Genomic DNA, 18,111 nt, shown 5'->3' on the forward strand with positions numbered 1-18,111 from the left:
CTTGTGTGACTCTGCATGTAGATGAAGCCGGCCGGGAGCTTTCCGAGCTGCTGCGGCGGAGTTCTCAGAGAAGCCTTTTCTCCAGCTCGGCTCCCTGCTGGGACAGCCCTTTTCAGGCTTTCTATCCCGCCTCCATCTCTCCTCCCGCAGAACACAGGGGAAACTTGATTGAAATAAAGACCTAGGGAACATGTTTTATTTTCTCCTGTTCAATCCATTTTAGAAAAGCTTTTAATTGGTTTTAAAAAGATGCTAAACAAAATGTGATGATGTTTCTCAGTTTTCATGAACTATCCATACCACTTTTTATACTTTCAAAGGACTAATAAATCAGTCACGATAGTAACTCTCCAGATAAATTTAAAGGGAGCCCACTGGATACCGGGTTCATTAAAAATCTATGCATTTGCTTAGAAAAATTTAAAATTCAAAGAAAATTATCCCAGTAACTGAAATCTGCCTTGAATTTTTAGTTCTACACTGAAAATCCAAGAACAAGGCGATCACAAAGGGGGGGAAAAAAGGAGGGCTTGAGACCCAGTTTTAATAAGCCAATTTACAAGGGGGGAGGGGTGGGGGAGGGGCCGTGGAAAGGGAGTATCTGGATACATAACAACACCAGCCCTGGAGGGACTCTTTCATCAGAGCATATGCACACATGCACACACAATATTTCTATGAGAAAGCTGGAATGACAACAAATGCAAAATTAAGGCTCCTGCGACCGCCACAATCGCTGTCTGTAAGATACAGAGCTTTCTAAAGAAGGCTGCCTACAGCTTTTGTTTCCGTGCCAGAAAGAGCAGTTTTCTGTGACCCACACTCTCTGCCTGACTCAGAGCCTCTAGCTTTTAACTGAAAGACCTATGCCTGTGCGGCGCTGGCTTGCTCAAGTGGATGTCACCAGTGTTCTGACGCTGGACCAGCTAACGGATCGTTTTTATTTTCTTGAGACAATGTACAATACGTTTACAACAAAGCGAGGTCGTGCAGACGAGGCATATTTTTATTCTGTTAAACTTGTGCCAACTAGAAATATTCTCAACACTAATTTCTTCTGCCACAAATTCCCTGATGCAGCAGGTCATCTGGCAGCCGGGGTCAGTCACCAAATTCTGACTAATGACAGGCCAGTGTTCCCTTAAAAGAGAGTCCCTGCCAGTCCTTGTCACTAAGGCAACCAGGTTTCTTACTTCTTACATACATCTTTACTTCTTAGAGAAATCCATTTCACAGACCTTTTTAATGATCCGGTTGCCGGTGTAAGAGCGCTCCCAAGCTGGGATTTCTCCATGTACCCTGGTGGCTCGCCCTTTACTTTTAACCCTCTATATAGTTCTTTCATCGTTTACATAGCTTAAAAATGTGACGATTTTATTGGCTATAATTTGCAAAGCACACAGTTCAATAACTTCAGGTGTGTAAATCAACAGTTTTCAGTCCATTCACAGATGTGGGCACCTGTCACTGCACTTAGAATATTTTCATCTCTTCAAGGAGAATCCCACTCATTAGCAGACACTGCCAATTCTCCCAGTCCAGCCTCCCAGGCCCTGGTAGCCACTGATAATGTACTTTCTATCTCTACAGAATGGCCAACTATAGACACTTCATAGAAATAGAGTCATACTGGGGCTGGAGAGGGGCTCAGCAGTTTAGGGTACTGGCTGCCCTTGATGAGGGCCTAAATTTGACCCAGCATCCACATGGTGGCTTCAATCATTTATAATTCCAGTTCCAAGAGAACATCTGCTCTGTCACAAACGCAGTGCACAGACATATGTGCATTCAAAGTACCCAAACATATAAAGTAAAGTGAATAGATCGAAAAGAGAGGAAGAGAGAGAAAGAAGGAAGGGAAGGAAGGAAGGAGAGAAGGAGGAAGGAAAGAAGAGAGATCAGTGATTGTCTTTTCTTATTGAGCACATTTTCAAAGTCCATTTATGTTGAAGTATGCTCTGAGTGCATTTTCATTGCTGAATAATATTCCACTTCGTGACTACAGCAGATTCCATTCGACTTAGATTCATGTGGGTTTCCTTTTAGGCTTCTCTAGATAATCTTGCTGTGAATAAGCAAGGCTTGGTACAGGTGTGTGCTCTCCTTTCCTTTGATTTATTTGTATTCTAGTGGTGAACTGATGGGGCACCTCACTTCGAGTTGAATCTTTGGGGGAACTGCTAAACTTTCCCAAAGGCAACAGATTTTAAACATTTTTATTAACAGTTTCTATGGTTTTCAATTTTTCTAACTCCTCACTAACACTTTTTTTTTTTAATCTGACTTTTGGATCATAGTTATCTATAATCCAAAATATAAAGAATTTCACTGTGTTGGTCTTGATTTACAGTCCCCGATGAGAAATGACATGAATGACTTGCTCATGTGTTAAGCAGTCATTTGAATTTCACATAAAAATTTTTAAAAGGTGTGTGTGCGTGCGCGTGATGGAGGAAGACCCACAGACCATAAATGTGAGGTCAGAGAACGCCTTTGTATAATTAATTGGTTTTCTCCTACTTTGTCGTGGATTTCTGGGGACTGAAGTAGGCTTGCACAGCAGTTCCTCTATGTGCTGAGCCATTTTGCTCTTTTATGAGAGGTGGTTTCTCTGTGTGTAGCTGGCTTTGAACTCAGAGATTTGCCCGCCTCTGCCTCCTGGATGCCGGGATTAAAGGCGTGTGCCACCACCTATTTTTTAAATGTTTTGCCACTGATCATATCTTGTTTTATAATCTAAGGCAATCATGCAAGTCAATGCAAGACAATGCATACACTGCTATATGTGTGTGCTCAAAGTGTTTGTGGACTAAACTGTGAAGAATGTGTGTGCATAAGTGCTATGAGATTTACAAGCATAAGATTATTTTCTTTCCTTAAGAGTCTTACAAACATTTTAGGAAACAGAAACCCTTATTCTTTAGTCTCTAATCAAAATACAGCAAGAAGGCTGGGGTAAAGGTGCTTTCCTTCCAGGAAGCTTAATAGTTCAGGTTCAATCCTAAAATCCCATTTAAAGGAGAATGGAGAGAACTAACCCCCTAAAGGCCGTCCTCTGGCCTCCTCCACAGGGGTCTACAGCATGTGCCCCAATTATATGTCCAGTGAAATGATATTTAATACATTTAACCATACCATTCATATTTTCTACTTATATCATTTTGGATATGAAAAGCTTTCAGGGAAGAAATGTATCTTTATTTAAACTCACATTGGGGCTGGAGAGATGGCTTAGCAGTTAAGAGACTTCTCTTCCGGGTTGGGGATTTAGCGCTTGCCTAGCGAGCGCAAGGCCCTGGGTTCGGTCCCCAGCTCCAAAAAACCCCAAAAAAACAAACAAAAACAAAACAAAAAAAACAAACAACAACAACAACAACAACAACAAAAAAAAAACAAGAGACTTCTCTTCCAGAGGTCCTGAGTTCAAATCCCAGCAACCACATGGTGGCTCACAACCATCTATAATGAGATCTGATGTCCTCTTCTGGTGTGTCTGAAGACAGCTACGGTGTACTTATAGATAATAAATAAATATTAAACTCACATGGATAGCACCTGACCAGGTAAAGGAGAAGTTTTAAAATAATATTGGAAGGCTATTAATTTTTCTCCTAAGTGAATTTTTGCATAAATTTTTTAAAGCAGAAAACTGAATATTATAATAAAATATTTAAATACCTGAGCAATCTCTCCTATTCTAAAAATGTTAAATATGCTAGCTCCATAAAAAACAGTATGAGTATGGGGTTGGGGATTTAGCTCAGTAGTAGAGCGCTTGCCTAGCAAACGCAAGGCCCTGGGTTCAGTCCCCAGCTCCGAAAAAAAGAAAAAGAAAAAACAAAACAAAACAAAACAGTATGAGTATACAGAGCTATTTATTTTGTTTTAGCAACTGTTGATATATGCATCTTTTTTAAAATAGGAGGAATCTAGAGAAGGCAGAAAACACTTCTTGTGACTTCAGCCTTGGCATAGGGAAAGTCACCATAAGCTAAGGCAGAAGAATCATTCAGGTCCAGGGATTTGAGAGAGTCTGGGCAACAGTGAGGCGCCCATGTCAAAATCAAAACAGAGACTATTAGTTGGTGCCAGAGAGCTTGCCTAGTATGCAGGAAGCTCTGGGTTTGATCCCCAGCACAGGGAAAAAAAAAAAAAAACCTTTCATATTGCATGTATTGAAAAATTTCAAGGCTGTTAAGTATCTTTTATGACTTTAGGAAAATTTTGAGAAGCACTAAAAACCCAGAAAATCAAGCCAGTCTTCAGTGTATTTTCTTCTGTTAAAAACTAATTATTTCTCTCTCCCCATACTGCATACAGACACTAAGATGTTTTCAAATGACTGTTCACTCTCTTCTTGTCTCTGTTTGAGTGGCATTTCTCAACATCCTACTATATCAACCTAGAGACTCGACCTAGGGAGTCTGTCTTGTGGCGCCCCTCACGGGACACTTCTGCATTTCTTCAGGGACGGGGATCACCATCTCCGGCAGCCACGTCAGTAAGGATTTGAGCAAATGAACCGAGGTGCCAGTTCGGTTTCTTAAGGGCAGAGCGTGGCACAGGAGAGACAATTTCAGGTCATCCTCGAAAGCTAAAAATCACGCCAGCAAACCTGCCAGCTTAGCACATGCACTTGTAGTCATCAAATTCAAGTTCTCAGGGAAATGGGACGGACACCAACAGGAAGACATAACCATCCTCTCTACATCTGCACCACCATAATCTCCCTCCGGAGGTGATGGCTTCAGGAGTCGGGAGATTCTGGGGAATTTACGGAATAAGGTCTAATATGAACTGAAATTTTCACGTCTTGTTATTTTCAGAAAAGGAAAAGGAAAGAAAAATATCTGCTAAGAAAACAATTTACAGGCTGGAGAGATGGCCCCGGGTTTGAGTTCCCTGCACCCACATGGCACCTCAGTTACAGGGGATCCAACGTGCTCACACAGACATTCATGCAGGAAAAACACCAACACACCTAAAATAGACATTTTTTTTTTTAAAAAAAGAAAACAATTTACCAGAACCCTTAACAACAGAATTGTATGTCTGTGATAACCTGCGTATTCAGAGGGTACCGCCGTATATACTTTATTGAGGCCTCTGTAGAAATCTTGTTATTATAATTTACCTGAGGAGGTGCCTTTTTCAGTAACACGAGCAGAGCTTGTAACACCAGGTTGGAGAACCGGGGGCCGATGGGGACGTAATCTGTAAGAGAGACATGGCTGTGGTCAGGGATTGAGACCTTGGGGCACACATGCAAGATTGGCCTGTCTCCATCAAGGGTAAATGTCAGCTCTATTAAGAGGCAGGAAGCTCTGCTGTGAAGTCTACACTCTCAAAACGGCACATAAGAACGCATTTGCGCATTTACAAAAGCTAAATGTCCTCTTTGATTCATTAGCCGTGTTTTCTGGTCTTCAGGGACTATTTTCTAAAGGAGAGAATACCCAGGTGTATTTACCAAGCATTTCTAAGAAATTACCAGAACCCATCATGGCGCATTTATATATATTACCCTGGTGACAAAGTTTGACACCAACCATAGGTAGGAAGGACTGGGATGTGGCTCAGTGGTGGGCATCCCAGGAGAAGAAAAAGGTGGAACTGAACAGGATAAGAAAAGAAACAATCACATAACTACAAGAATGGAGGGTGCTCAGGTTGGCCTTCTGAGAAAGCAGGGTAGGCAGTCAGAGACATTTTGGCCTGAAGCCACTTCCCTCGCTTCCTCTGCCTGCCCATCTCCTCCTGCACACGGAGCCCTGCAGGCATCAACCCCACGAAGTCCAGGTTTTCTGAACATCCAGGATATAGGCAGACTCACTCGGTTGGGCTTGCTTCTTCTGCCTCCTGAGTTCTAGGATTGAAGGCCTGCACATGCAACTTACCCTAGAGGACCTTATTTTTTGTCAGTGTATGTTATAAAGGTTAGGTCGTATCTTTTCGGAGACCCTTCTAGAACGCCAGTCATTCTAGCACAGTAGTAGCCCTTGAGTAAATAAACACACAAGTACAAAAAGTCACTTCATAAAGTGAAAATCCACTCGGAGGGCACAGACTCTTGACAGTGAGTTGCTAGGACCACTTGCCTGGACTGTGCTCAGATAAAGTAATTTACAGAGAACAGTGACCATGACTAAAAGTCCTTAGAGAAATAATAATCCCATACACAGGACGGAGATGTCCCAAACATGGCATACCTCGAATCCTGCCCATCAGGTAAACACTCTTAAAGAGGCCTCAGAGATGTACTTGCTTTGTTTTACAAAATAAACATTACCAAAACTTAAAGAGCAAACACTGTGAGGAAGTGAGGAGCAGTTAACTTGAGATCATTACTGTACCACGAGTGGCAGCCACCGCTAGGCAGTCTCCTTGGTGTTTGTTAGGACACTGGATCTTTCTGTTTCCATGGTGTTTATCATTTTGATCTACTGTCATAATGACACATACCTGACTGACAGAATTCACAATGAAGGAAATGTAAAAGCAACAAGCTCTCCCGACATTGACTAGTTCATTTCTGGGTTGAGCGCAGGTACCTCAACCTAAGATGTTTCATGAGTACGTTTCAATTTTCAGAACTTCAGTGTTTGTTGCTCTGCATTGCTCGTTTAATATGGACAGGACCGCACTGGAGAAAACAAAGCATCTGGCTCATGACTACTGATGTCATAGAAGAGACGCTGCTATGGTCCCTGTGAGATAGGGACTTTGTCACGTGGCAGAGTACAACAGTCAACCGTTAGACTCACCGAGCAACCTCTCAATGTCATCCACGACCACACAACTGAGCTGAGATTTGTAAGCATCATCAAAGATCTGGAAGAGAGAAAACCATGTATGACCACCTCATTGTCTTCCACAGTAACGACATCCAAAGAAGATTACATTTGGTTAACTTTCTTTTCAGTATGAGTGTGTGGCACACATACGTGTGTGTGCGTGTGCACTTTGTAAGCATTTGTTCCTCAGGAAGAGTCTGACTCGTAACGCAGTCCCATGCTGTGTCACAACTCCACTTTCTCCTTAGCTTCTCGTCTCCTCACTGGAATGTGAAGTGGATAAAAACATCGCTCTGTTCATAATACCTTCAGCACCCAGAACAAGACAATATCCAGTAAAGATGTCTGCTCAGCAGATTCAACAGTTGAGACAGCACAAGCTCCAAGTCCACAAAGGCATTAGGGGACAAGGGTGGTTTCCCAAATTAAAAAAAGACACTGAAGCCCAAATCTAAAAATGGAGAAGAATGCGTTATGAGTGCACTGAATGTCACGGCTCAGAGGAGACACAGTTCAGGAATGCTGTAGCAACCAACTGGTGCTTAGTTGATGAAATAAAATGAAGATGTGGCAGTGTCCACGTGCGTAAGAGGTGAGGCACAAGAGGGACCGACAATACTAGACACAGAGCATCTCTCAAACAATAAAGCAGACACGATCAAACGGGGTCTCACTATGTAGTCCTGGCTGCCTTGGAACTCCATATGTAGACCAGGCTGGCCTTGAAGCTGCGCTTGCTTCTGCCTCTAGGATTAAAGGCGTGTGCCTGCACATGCAACTTACCCTAGAGGACCCTAAACTTTTCTGTGAGCTAAAATTTATTGTAAAAGTATTTTTTTTTTTTTAAATCTCACTATAGAGTTTTAAAGCAATGAGCTGAGATGTGAGTTTTACATTTGGCAACATTTTCCAGGTTGATGTGCAGAAGAGCAAGGGTTTGGGACTATGGAGTGTCAGGTGGGAGACGGTGCGGGAAGTCATTGTATGGAGAGGAAGGCAGAGGCTACAGGGGTCTGTGGGGCAGAGAGGGGCTGAGCCGAGGATGAGGGCAGCGATGAGAGAGAAACAGGAGTCAGAGAATCTCGTTGTTTTAGGAATGGATGTTGAGCACATGCGCACGAAGGCAGAACCACTCAGCTAGCCTGCCCCGTCCTGGTTAGCTAGAGGAGGAGAGGGGACCAAGAGGTATTCAGCTGCCTGACAGTTACTTCTGGTTTTGAGTGAGTGAGTTCTAGACCGAAGAAAGGCTTGGTAGCAGCAGTCCTTAGCTATTTCTGAAGTCTGGATTGGTATTAAAGCCACTGTCGTATTATATGAACTCAGGGGATCACTGATAACCATACTTTGCTCAGCAAACATTTTTCAGAGATTGACTGAAGGTTTAGAGGCAGGAATATAGGTTTATCATTCAAGCTATGAAATCATAGATTAAGGGTGACAGAAGCCGGGTACCAGGGCCTGGCTGGCTGCTGCTGCTACCACACACTCTCCCTAAATCAGTGCTTCTCCTTTCTCAATGCAATGTATAGCTTACAGAGCAAACCTATTACAGCAAACTCCAGGACCTGGGATCCCAGTCCCTGGGAGGTGGAGACAGCAAGCTTAGAGCTAGGCCAGTCTCAGCTACATCAGAAAGTCTGAAGCTAGGGCCTCTCAAAAAAAAAAAAAAATATATATATATATATATGTGTGTGTGTGTGTGTGTGTGTGTGTGTGTGTGTGTGCGTGTACGTATGCATGTGTGTGTGTATGCATGTGTAAACAGGTTTTTTTTTTTTGGTCATGTAGTAGAAACAACTTAGGGATGTCACAGCTCATTATATAGGCCACCCAGAACATTTTAGAAGAAAATTACCAATGTTATTCATTTAACAGAAAGTGTTTTGTACTTGTATTTTTAAAAGAATAAACAGCTCTCAGTGTGAGTGTTACGCAGAGAGGAGCATGCACAGCTAGCTAGCTCTCTTGACATGTACTCACTCTGACAAAGGTCGTGCCAAAGCCAGTTGTAACTTGACTAGTTAGCTCAGACTCCTCTGCTCTAATCTGAATGTGCACACACACCCCTTTCACTTCCTGCAGTCACAGGCCCCTCTTTATCTCATCACGGGTCTAAAACTCGGTCCCCCCTCGTCCACTGCACCTCGATTTGTGTGCAATCTTCTCGGAAACTGTTTCCTGGCCTGGGCCCCAGCAGAATGCTCACTAAGACGAGACTCAGACTTGACGGGCAAGCATAGGAGATTAGCTGCCAGCCTAAGTCTAATGAGATATTTACATATTGAGCTGGAAAGTTCTACTGTAATTTTATGTAAATCAATTCAAAAAGGAGGTGAGGTATTGGGAGGGAAAGATACAGAAAAAATAAACTCGCATAAACTGCCCCAGTTAGAATGGTGCCATGGCCTGGCATCCGTACAGTACACAGCGGATGCACGCACGGTGTGTACTCTAGATCAAATATCCCACCAGCCAGAGCAGTCAAGGTGGGCTAAAGCTGCAGCTATGAGCTCTGTACACCTCCCAGACTCCAACACGTTAATCACTCTGCAGTCATCAGGGAGTGTCCCGCAAAGCATGTGAGTTGGCAGTGTGCATAGACCAAGATCTAGTCAGCTGGGGAGCCTGAAGAAGGGCTGGAGGGAGGGAGGAGGACCGAAGCGCCAGAAGGAAGGACAATTATGGGCTGGTGTGGAAAAGATGAGATTTGCTCTGAAGGATAAAGATAATCTCCAAAAAATAGATTCCCAGAATTCTGTCCCCGGCTGTGGACACTGAGGAGTCTGTCACTGTCAAACAGGCTGCACCATCTCTCTCTGGCCTGTAAAGGCAGAGTAAGTACAACACGAACCTGAGGGTCATGAGAGACAACCAGACCACGGACAACCTGGGCTCCAAGACAGCATGCTGGAGACACGGCACAAGCGGAGGAACGGGCCCTGGAGCGGGCTGGGTAGGGGGCAGGGCACCGCGAGTGCTCAAGGCAGCGAGCTCGCTGAGCCCTGGACTCCACAGAAGGCTAGAGCCACCTGTGAGGAGGGCGGGGCAGCAGCTGCCTCTCTGGCCGACTTGAACGCTCCAGGGAGGATGCCGGCATTATTAGCTCCATGTTAATCCCAGTCTTTCAGAGTCACAAGCCGCAGCAAAGTGTGCTGTAAGGAGCTTCTATCCTTCGCTTTCTATAACCTCTTTAGTGCTCTTAAGTAAGTAAAGCTAAGCTCTCTCTGGCGGAGCCTGGAAGGGTTCACTTCGATTTTGGAGTAGCTGGCGTGAGGCACCTCAACCCAGTTAGCAGAAATCTAATGACAAGAGGAAGCTAATGACTTAGAAAATCCCCAGTGCAGTAAATCTGTCAGCAATTAGTGGAAAGCACACACTAATCATATTTGGTAGCATATAAAAAACGTAAACGAGCAAATCTAAATTGGCACTATCAGCAATCATCTCTGGTCTCTAAAAATAATTTGGGAGCCGACCAAGCAAACATCAGCTGTCTTCTGACAGGAAGTGGACCTCAAGTTTCGGCAAAGCACCAAAGCCTCTTGGATTGACCTTAAAATCCCTCATTTGTTCTCCCTGCTTTTCAGGAAAAAGTCTTACAGTTTTCACTGTCGTGATCCACAGAGAGGCTGTGCTCCACCGGCTAAAAGCCACAAGGCCTCAAAGCTCTGCTCTTCCTCTTATACTCGGCAAGAGACAGTGTGTTCACCAAAAGCCAGAGGGTGGCCACTGGGACCCTTGGATACTTCTGGAGCACCCCATGGCTCAACTCATACACGCTCAGCAGCCCCACTGAATCAGCTCCATGATATATTAGGATGTCAACCCAAAACATCCAAATTCTGTTGCTTAGTAACTGCTGTCAGAGGATCCAGTTTCCAGCTTTGCTCTTTGTAAGGACTAAAGCGTGAGGAGAGGAGGATTAGCACCAGGGCTGTTCTGTGCAGACTACAGTTTGCAGTGGATTTACAGCAGGATATTCACAGAAGATTATTTCTTTCTCGCAAAGCTAGTGGGAAGGAAATTTTCTTCTGTTCATTTTCAAACCTTTGAAAATAAAAAGTATCCTGTTATTAATAAAGGGTCCATAAACATTATTTTTGTTTAAAAAAATTTAGTGATATCTGGCTTGCGTGTTTTATATTAGAAGTATCATGACTAGGTGATGAGGTGAAATCAAATTCTATTGCTATGTTCTTTCATTCGATGTCATTAACAGCCAGCAAAATAGATTTTTGCAAGATACATGCAAAAAGAACGAATACAAGGATGAAAAATTTAGAACAGAATCAAGTTTGGGAAGCAAACATAAAATAGGAGAGAAGAGAAATCTCTATAAATATTTCAAATATCTTAGTGGAGCATATGGCACTCCCCCAGCCCCCAGAACAAAAGGATAACACTTCATAAATGCTTTGACAGTGTTGAGTCTATCCATGCAGAAAGGATTTAGTGAAGAAGGTAACAGAAGTACACAGTGAAATTTAAATTAATAGAGGATAATCTATTTTCATGTATTTTTGCATTCATTTTGAGGAGAAAGCAATAGCATGATTATGGTCCTCTTTCCTCATAGAAACTATCTGCTAGTGGATCCAAGTAATAAATGATAATAAAGATATTGGACAAACTAATTCAGACTATTTAATGACGTTAACTTAGGTTATGTCTGAGCTTATAAACTATTATAACTATAAAACATTTGGGGACACACATGTGTGCACATGGGGACACACACACACTCACACACACACACACACACACACACACACACACACACACACACACTCCACTAGAGATGGAGCACCAGGCCTTGCATGTGCTAAACAGGTCCTCTGTCAGAGTCATTAAGACAACCATTAGAATGTAACTAAAGAAACAGCTGAGTGCCAACGATTTACCAAACAAACCGGAAGAGAAATATTTAATAACATTAAGTTGGGGCAGAGGTGCAGACAAACTCATTCTTTTTAAGTGTAAATTAGCAGAACGTTCTGAAGGGATGGGCCATGGAAAATATCTTTTTTTTTTTTTTTTTTTTTTTTTTTTGGGGTTCTTTTTTTCGGAGCTGGGGACTGAACCCAGGGCCTTGCGCTTCCTAGGTAAGCGCTCTACCACTGAGCTAAATCCCCAGCCCCGGAAAATATCTTTAAATAAAAGATTTGATAAGACTAGGCATAAAACAAATCTTCACAGGGTTGGGGATTTAGCTCAGTGGTAGAGCGCTTGCCTAGCAAAGTGCAAGGCCCTGGGTTCGGTCCCCAGCTACGAAAAAAAAAAAAAAGTCTTCACAAAGTTTTTCACCCCCCTAGAAAAAAATGTGTCTCCTAGAAATGTCAGAGAAGCTAAATCCATGAAACCTCACCAACATGGCTGTCTAAACATGATCTGAACAAGGTTGGCAGCAACAGACACACTCGAGTGGAAGGGGAAGCTCACAGGGCTCAGCCCTTAGACAAGGAGAGCTAAGGAATGCTCTTCCCCGGAAGAGCACACACCAACTGGTTGTTCCATATTTAGGAATATATAGGGATTCATACACATACCAACAATGAAAGAAAAAGAAGCCGTGTGTGTGTGTGTGTGTGTGTGTGTGTGTGTGTGTGTGTGTGTGAGAGAGAGAGAGAGAGAGAGAGAGAGCGAGAGAGAGAGAGCGAGCGAGCATATAAGAAGGGTTGGAGGGAGGAAATAGTGGGGGAAATGGTATACGGTTATTATAATCTGAAAAATTAAGATTTATAATAAAAGTAGTAATGGACGTTAGCCATCTGAGTCCTGAAGACTAACCCTAAAGAGATAAGGAGGAACCGTAGAATAGTAAGTAAAGTTTGCCGCCATACTGAAGTGCATCTTCTGTCCCAGAAATGCTATTTTACTTTACATAAATTACCATCTCATTTAGTTCACGCACTATCTCTACACGGCGATTCTCCTGCCTCAGCCTACAGAGTGCTGGGATTCAAGCTCTAAACAAACATTACCCTTCATAAAAACCAACGGCTTAAAGGATTCTAGAAAAAAAATAATTTACTCGAGGTAACAAGAGACCATAAGTGTGACAGAAATGAGATTCAAATTTGGTTCCATTTGCATTCAAACCAAAGTACTCAGTCATGTGATGTTAAATCAAACTAAGAAAAATCTAATAAAAACATGGAACAGTAATTTCTCAAGTTTGGTAATTCTATAGAATACTATTTATAACTGAAAAAACCAAAAGTGATTTAAAAAAATATTCGTATTGCTTTTAAATTACGTATATATGTCTGGGTAAGTGAGTGGAGGTGCCTGTGGAAGACAGAAGCATCAGGTCCCCCCTAAAGCTGGAGCCTGAGGCTTAGCTCCTCTGCAAGAAGAGTGTGCTCTCTTAACTTCTCAGAGGAACTGTTTAAATGCACATTACTCAGCCATTAATACTAAGGAAAGCCGTAGTTATGTTTCATTCATTCATTCATTCATTCATTCATTCATTCATTCATGGTTTTCTTTTTTTTGAGACAAGATCTCACTATATAGACCAGGCTGGCCTGGAACTCTATTTAGACCAGGCTGGTCCCTAGATCACAGAGATTCACCTGCCTTTGCCTCCTGCGTTCTGGGATTAAAGGTGTATCTTTAATCAGTATATCTTGGGTAGTATTTCCAATGTGCTCTTCATCACAGTGTGTGAGTGTGTGTATGGATGGCAAGCCTCAATAGAGGACACAAGTACAGTGCAGATGCAGACTACTTTACCATTTTAACCTCCTGTCATTTCGTTTTTCTCTATCATGTTTTTTAAAAAAATGTGCATTGTTGTTTTGCCCGCATGGAGGTTTGTGTGAGGGTGTAAGATCTTGGAGTTACAGACGGTTGTGAGCTGCCATGTGGACGCTGGGAATCGAACCCGGGGCCTCTGGAAGAGCAGGCAGTGCTCATAACCACTGAGCCATCTCTCCAGCCCCCTCTACTATGTTTGTTTTTAAGAAAAGCTGCATGGAGAGAGGACACATAAAGGAAAGAACTGTTTTGTTTCAGAACAAAGCATTACAAATTACTTGTGGTCTGAAAGTTAAAACACCCCCTCCTCCATCCTCACATTAAAATTGGGGGGACACAAAGTGTGGAGGGAGGCAGCTCAAAGGACTGGAGAATGGTGTTTACATCTCATTTTAAAAGTCAACCTGAGTGTGAGCCCTCAGGCATTAGTCGGCCTGCCATTAGGTAAAAATGTGAAAACGGTTTTCTGGCAAAGTTTTGTGATATTTCTAATATTATATGTTCCTAAGACACCTACGTTTCGTTATTTTCGCTGTTCCTAAAGTTTAGTTACAGGAAATATTTCCCCCACTCCAAGGGAAACAAAAATTCTAATGCAGTTATTATTAATCTGCTGGAGTTTTTTTAATTTTAAGTGTACACGAATCGTGCGGATGGCGAATCATGAATCAGAACGATGTGGAGTAAGCTGGGACGGACGCTTAGTTTTATATTCCTAATATTCTGCTCATCTAAAACTCTACCTTGAAAGGCTTCAGCAATTTAAAGATTAAATCATAAGTTATTAAGTCATTAATTTAACCATTTAAGCCTCTAAAATCAGCACATATTACCTTCCCCCCCTTCAAGTCAATTTGCAAGAGATTAAAATAATAAAAATGATACTATCTCCCACTCAGCAAGGTGGCTTTGATCTGCAGAAGCCTAAAGTACATTAAAAAAAAACTTTATAGAAAAACAAGGGCCATCCACCCACATCTCAGAGCCGTCCTGAGGGAGGAGCTGGCAGCGGCTGGAAAGCAATGGAGTCCTCTGCTGTCTGCACACACCCCTAATTTTTGAACAGGTATGGGAGTAGATGGTTTAAAGCAATGAAAATATAGCCCGCTTCTCCTTAGGGTATGAAGTTCAGCGACTGCAGATTCCAAGGGTTGACGTTTCAACACTGGTAGCTTGGGGGCTGCCTGTGGAGGGAAAACACACGCCCGCCCGAAAGGGTGGGAGGAGAAGGCTGGAGAAGAGTTCAGAGGCTGAGTACTTGCCAGGCTCACTTCAATGGAACAACAAAGCAACCAGGGAAGAGTCTGCAAAATCAGAGTCACCATCAGCACTGGCTCCTGAGGGAAAGCCTCACCACCGTGTTCTCATCTCTGACTGTGAAGCAGAAGGCTCACTTAGCACTTGCCAGGATGCGAGTGAGGTGGGACAGACAGGCGCAATGCTACTCTGTGTCACGGGCTAATGGCTCAGAGGTAACAAACACTCTAAAGGGAGAGAGAGGGGTGATCAGGCATCAGACGTAAGGAGGTTCTGCTTTATACACAAATGAGGGGCTTCTTGGGAAAAGCTTCCATATTTGAATTTGTTCTCTTCCAAACTACAGTCAACTTAATAGACTGTGTGTGGTTTGTACATTGATAAAGAATTTGTTCCATTCTTCATGACCCTCTCAAGTCATCTTTCTTTAATCAAACTGATGCCCACAAGAAGTGAAAATTGAGCCAGGTGGTGGTGGTGGTGGCGCCTTTCATCCCAGCACTCGGGAGGCTGAAGTAGACAGATCTCTGTGAATTTGAGACCAGCCTGCTCTAGAGAGAGTTCCAGGACAGCAAGGGGTTCATGGAGAAACCCTGCCTCGAAAGACAACAACAAGAAGAAGTGAAAATTAATAATGATATGTACTAAGACAGTAACATCTGGAAGGCAAAGAAATTCTCGACGAAAATGCATTCACAAAGTTTTAGAATCTGAAATAGCCACTGCCTGCTCTCAGATTCTGGTGATAATTAGTTCTATTTGAGAAGAGAATTGCCACAGCTTTGAACGCGTGTGTACATAGGCACACATAACATGCACACTCATCTGAGACTAGAAAGTAAAATAACATCAAAATCTTGATACCTTCTTCATGGCCTGACACTTGGCTGTCTCAGAGAACCCAATCATCTTATCGGGGGAGCAGATCTTGATGAAGGGGAAGTTTGATTCCTCGGCAATCTTTGCAGCGAGGGCAGTCTTCCCGCTGTGAGGAGGGCCTGCATAAAAAGACAGGCAGAGGAAGAAAGCCAACCTGAGCAGAGGGAATCAAACAAGTTCAAACTTTTATCCACAGGTACCGAGGTCTCGACTAGTTGCTCATTAACATTTCCTGACAGTTTCACAACAGACATGTTTCCTTTTATTTATTAGCAACTAAACTTAATGAACTGATTAGCATTTCTCAAAAGTATGGTGAAATGCGTGCCTTCCTGCTTTCTCAGAGGCCCCTAATCTCCCAACCTTCTGACTAAGCAGGGACACAAGGAGTTTGCTTCTGGAAAGAAAGAAAAGTTATACAAATGCATATCAGGACGTGCATCACTAATTCTAACAAATCTGTTTTCTTTTTCCTTTTGGTAACAACAACAACAACAAAAATACAGTTGTTTTTTTTAAGGAGATGACACTGGGGGCAGGGACAAAGTGCTTTATCTGAAGCAAAGGTGTCATAAGGCCGTAGTGCTGAAGACTCGTGCATTTTTACAGAGGCAATCAAATCCACAAAGTCACCTGCACTTAGACAACCCCCATCCTGTGTATTTGAAGGCAAACCCCTCCTCCCAGTCATAACCAGTCCATCCTTCCTTGCCATCCCCTCTGAAATGGGACATTAGTGACAGTTCCTCTTTTTTCCCTTTAAAGCGAGATAGCTCCCTGGCTGCTGGACCTCGCATCTGTCACCTACTCTTACCCAACTGTAGCATTTCACTTCCACCCACACTGGGCAGGCTCCCATCGAGGTCCCCAAACTCCACAGGTATTTTTCTGGGGCTTTTGATGCAACTCCTCTGTCCTGATGTGCCTCTCTTGGCTGCCTGACAGCTGCTCTCTCACTTCCTCCTCCCCTTCGTTATTCCTGCCTAGGTGCCCTTGTCTTTTTTTCCTGCTCTATTTAGTCCTGAACTATTAACGAGTCTCAGATAAAAGTTCCAGGCCCCATCTGTATCTCAGCCGTATCCTTTCTCTAAAGGACTGCTTCTGCTCCTGGAACTGCTGGGGCAGATCCTGATCTGGGGCAGCCAGCCTGCTTCTGTGAGCTTCAGACCTGCCAATCAAACACACTGGTCGCCATTTCTAATCTCATTATCCTACAGGAACTTGCAATTTAACTGTTCAGAAGTGAGTTCGTGATCTTCCTTCCTAATTTCTGTTTCCCTCCCAGTGATCTCCGATAAACAGCCCCATTTACCAGGCTGGGAGTCGTGTTTGATGCTTTTACTCATATTTATCTTTTTATTTCTAAGAGATTTCTTTTTAAAAATCTCTCTCTCTCTCTCTCTCTCTCTCTCTCTCTCTCTCTCTCTCTGTGTGTGTGTGTGTGTGTGTGTGTGTTTTACAGGTGTCTCTCTGTGTGTGCAATGAGTCAGAAAAGGCCAGAAGGGGGTGTGAGATCCCCTGGAGCTGGAGTTACCAGCTCACATGGAGCTGCCTCAAACAGGGTTGGGAAGTGAACTCAGGTTGTCTGTAAAAGCAGAAAGCGCTCTTAACTCCTGAGCCACCTCTTCGGCTCTCTGCCAATATTTAATCTAACCAATGTTCCTAAGCTTTTGGTTCCCTGTGTATGACACAGGAATAGAGACAGTATCTATGGCTGGGTGTGATGGCATGCACCTTTAACCCAGCACGTGGAAGGCAGAGGCAGGTGGATCGAGGCCAGCCTGGTCTACGGGAGTTCCAGGACAGCCATCTAGAAACTAGTAACGACGACAACAACAACCACCACCACCACCACCAAACCCCCAAACAAACAGTGTCTGCAGTCCCAGGCCTGACATGAGGATTAGGTGGGCCAGTGCCTGTGGAGCGCTAATAGAGTATGGGCAATTAGGGAGTTACATCCCTAGCCCTCTACAGCACAGGCCTTTTCGCTAGAAGGCTTGTTCTAGAGCTGGCTCCTGTCCACTTCACCTTTATGATTATTATTTATCATTATGTTGTATGTGCTGTGGTGTGCCTATGGAGTTCAGAGGACAGCTTTGTGAGCTTTGGGGACACCAAACTTGCAGGGCAAGCACTTTTGCCCTCTAAGCCATTTCGCTAGCTCCTCCGTTTGACTTCATCACTCATCTTTCTGTTCGTAGGTCGTTCCTGCCAAGGGACTGTTCACATGCTCCTTCCCTTTTCACAGAACAGCCTTCTCAATTCTTTTGGCCTGGCTAGCTTCCACTCCTCCTTTGGCTCTTGGCTTAACATGCTCCTCTTAGAGCCTTAGAACCTTAGAACATGCTCCTCTTAGAACCTTAGAACATGCTCCTCTTAGAACCTTAGAACATGCTCCTCTTAGAGCCTAGAACCTCTA

General features: G+C 43.4%; 1 protein-coding gene across 1 annotated transcript in view; it reads right to left on the reverse strand.

Annotated features, from left to right (window-relative positions):
* The window catches only part of Nsf (N-ethylmaleimide sensitive factor, vesicle fusing ATPase), a 129,447-nt gene that overhangs the window by 18,983 nt on the left and 92,353 nt on the right, over positions 1–18,111 (reverse strand). Inside the window, exons 15-17 of the mRNA NM_021748.2 lie at positions 15,675–15,808; positions 6,765–6,831; positions 5,135–5,214 (exon numbers count right to left, since the gene is read on the reverse strand). Coding sequence (NP_068516.2) covers positions 5,135–5,214; positions 6,765–6,831; positions 15,675–15,808 — 281 coding nt within the window. The remainder of the gene's footprint in view (positions 1–5,134; positions 5,215–6,764; positions 6,832–15,674; positions 15,809–18,111) is intronic.

The sequence above is a fragment of the Rattus norvegicus genome, chromosome 10, assembly GCF_036323735.1.
Source record: "Rattus norvegicus strain BN/NHsdMcwi chromosome 10, GRCr8, whole genome shotgun sequence".
Lineage (NCBI taxonomy): Eukaryota > Metazoa > Chordata > Mammalia > Rodentia > Muridae > Rattus > Rattus norvegicus.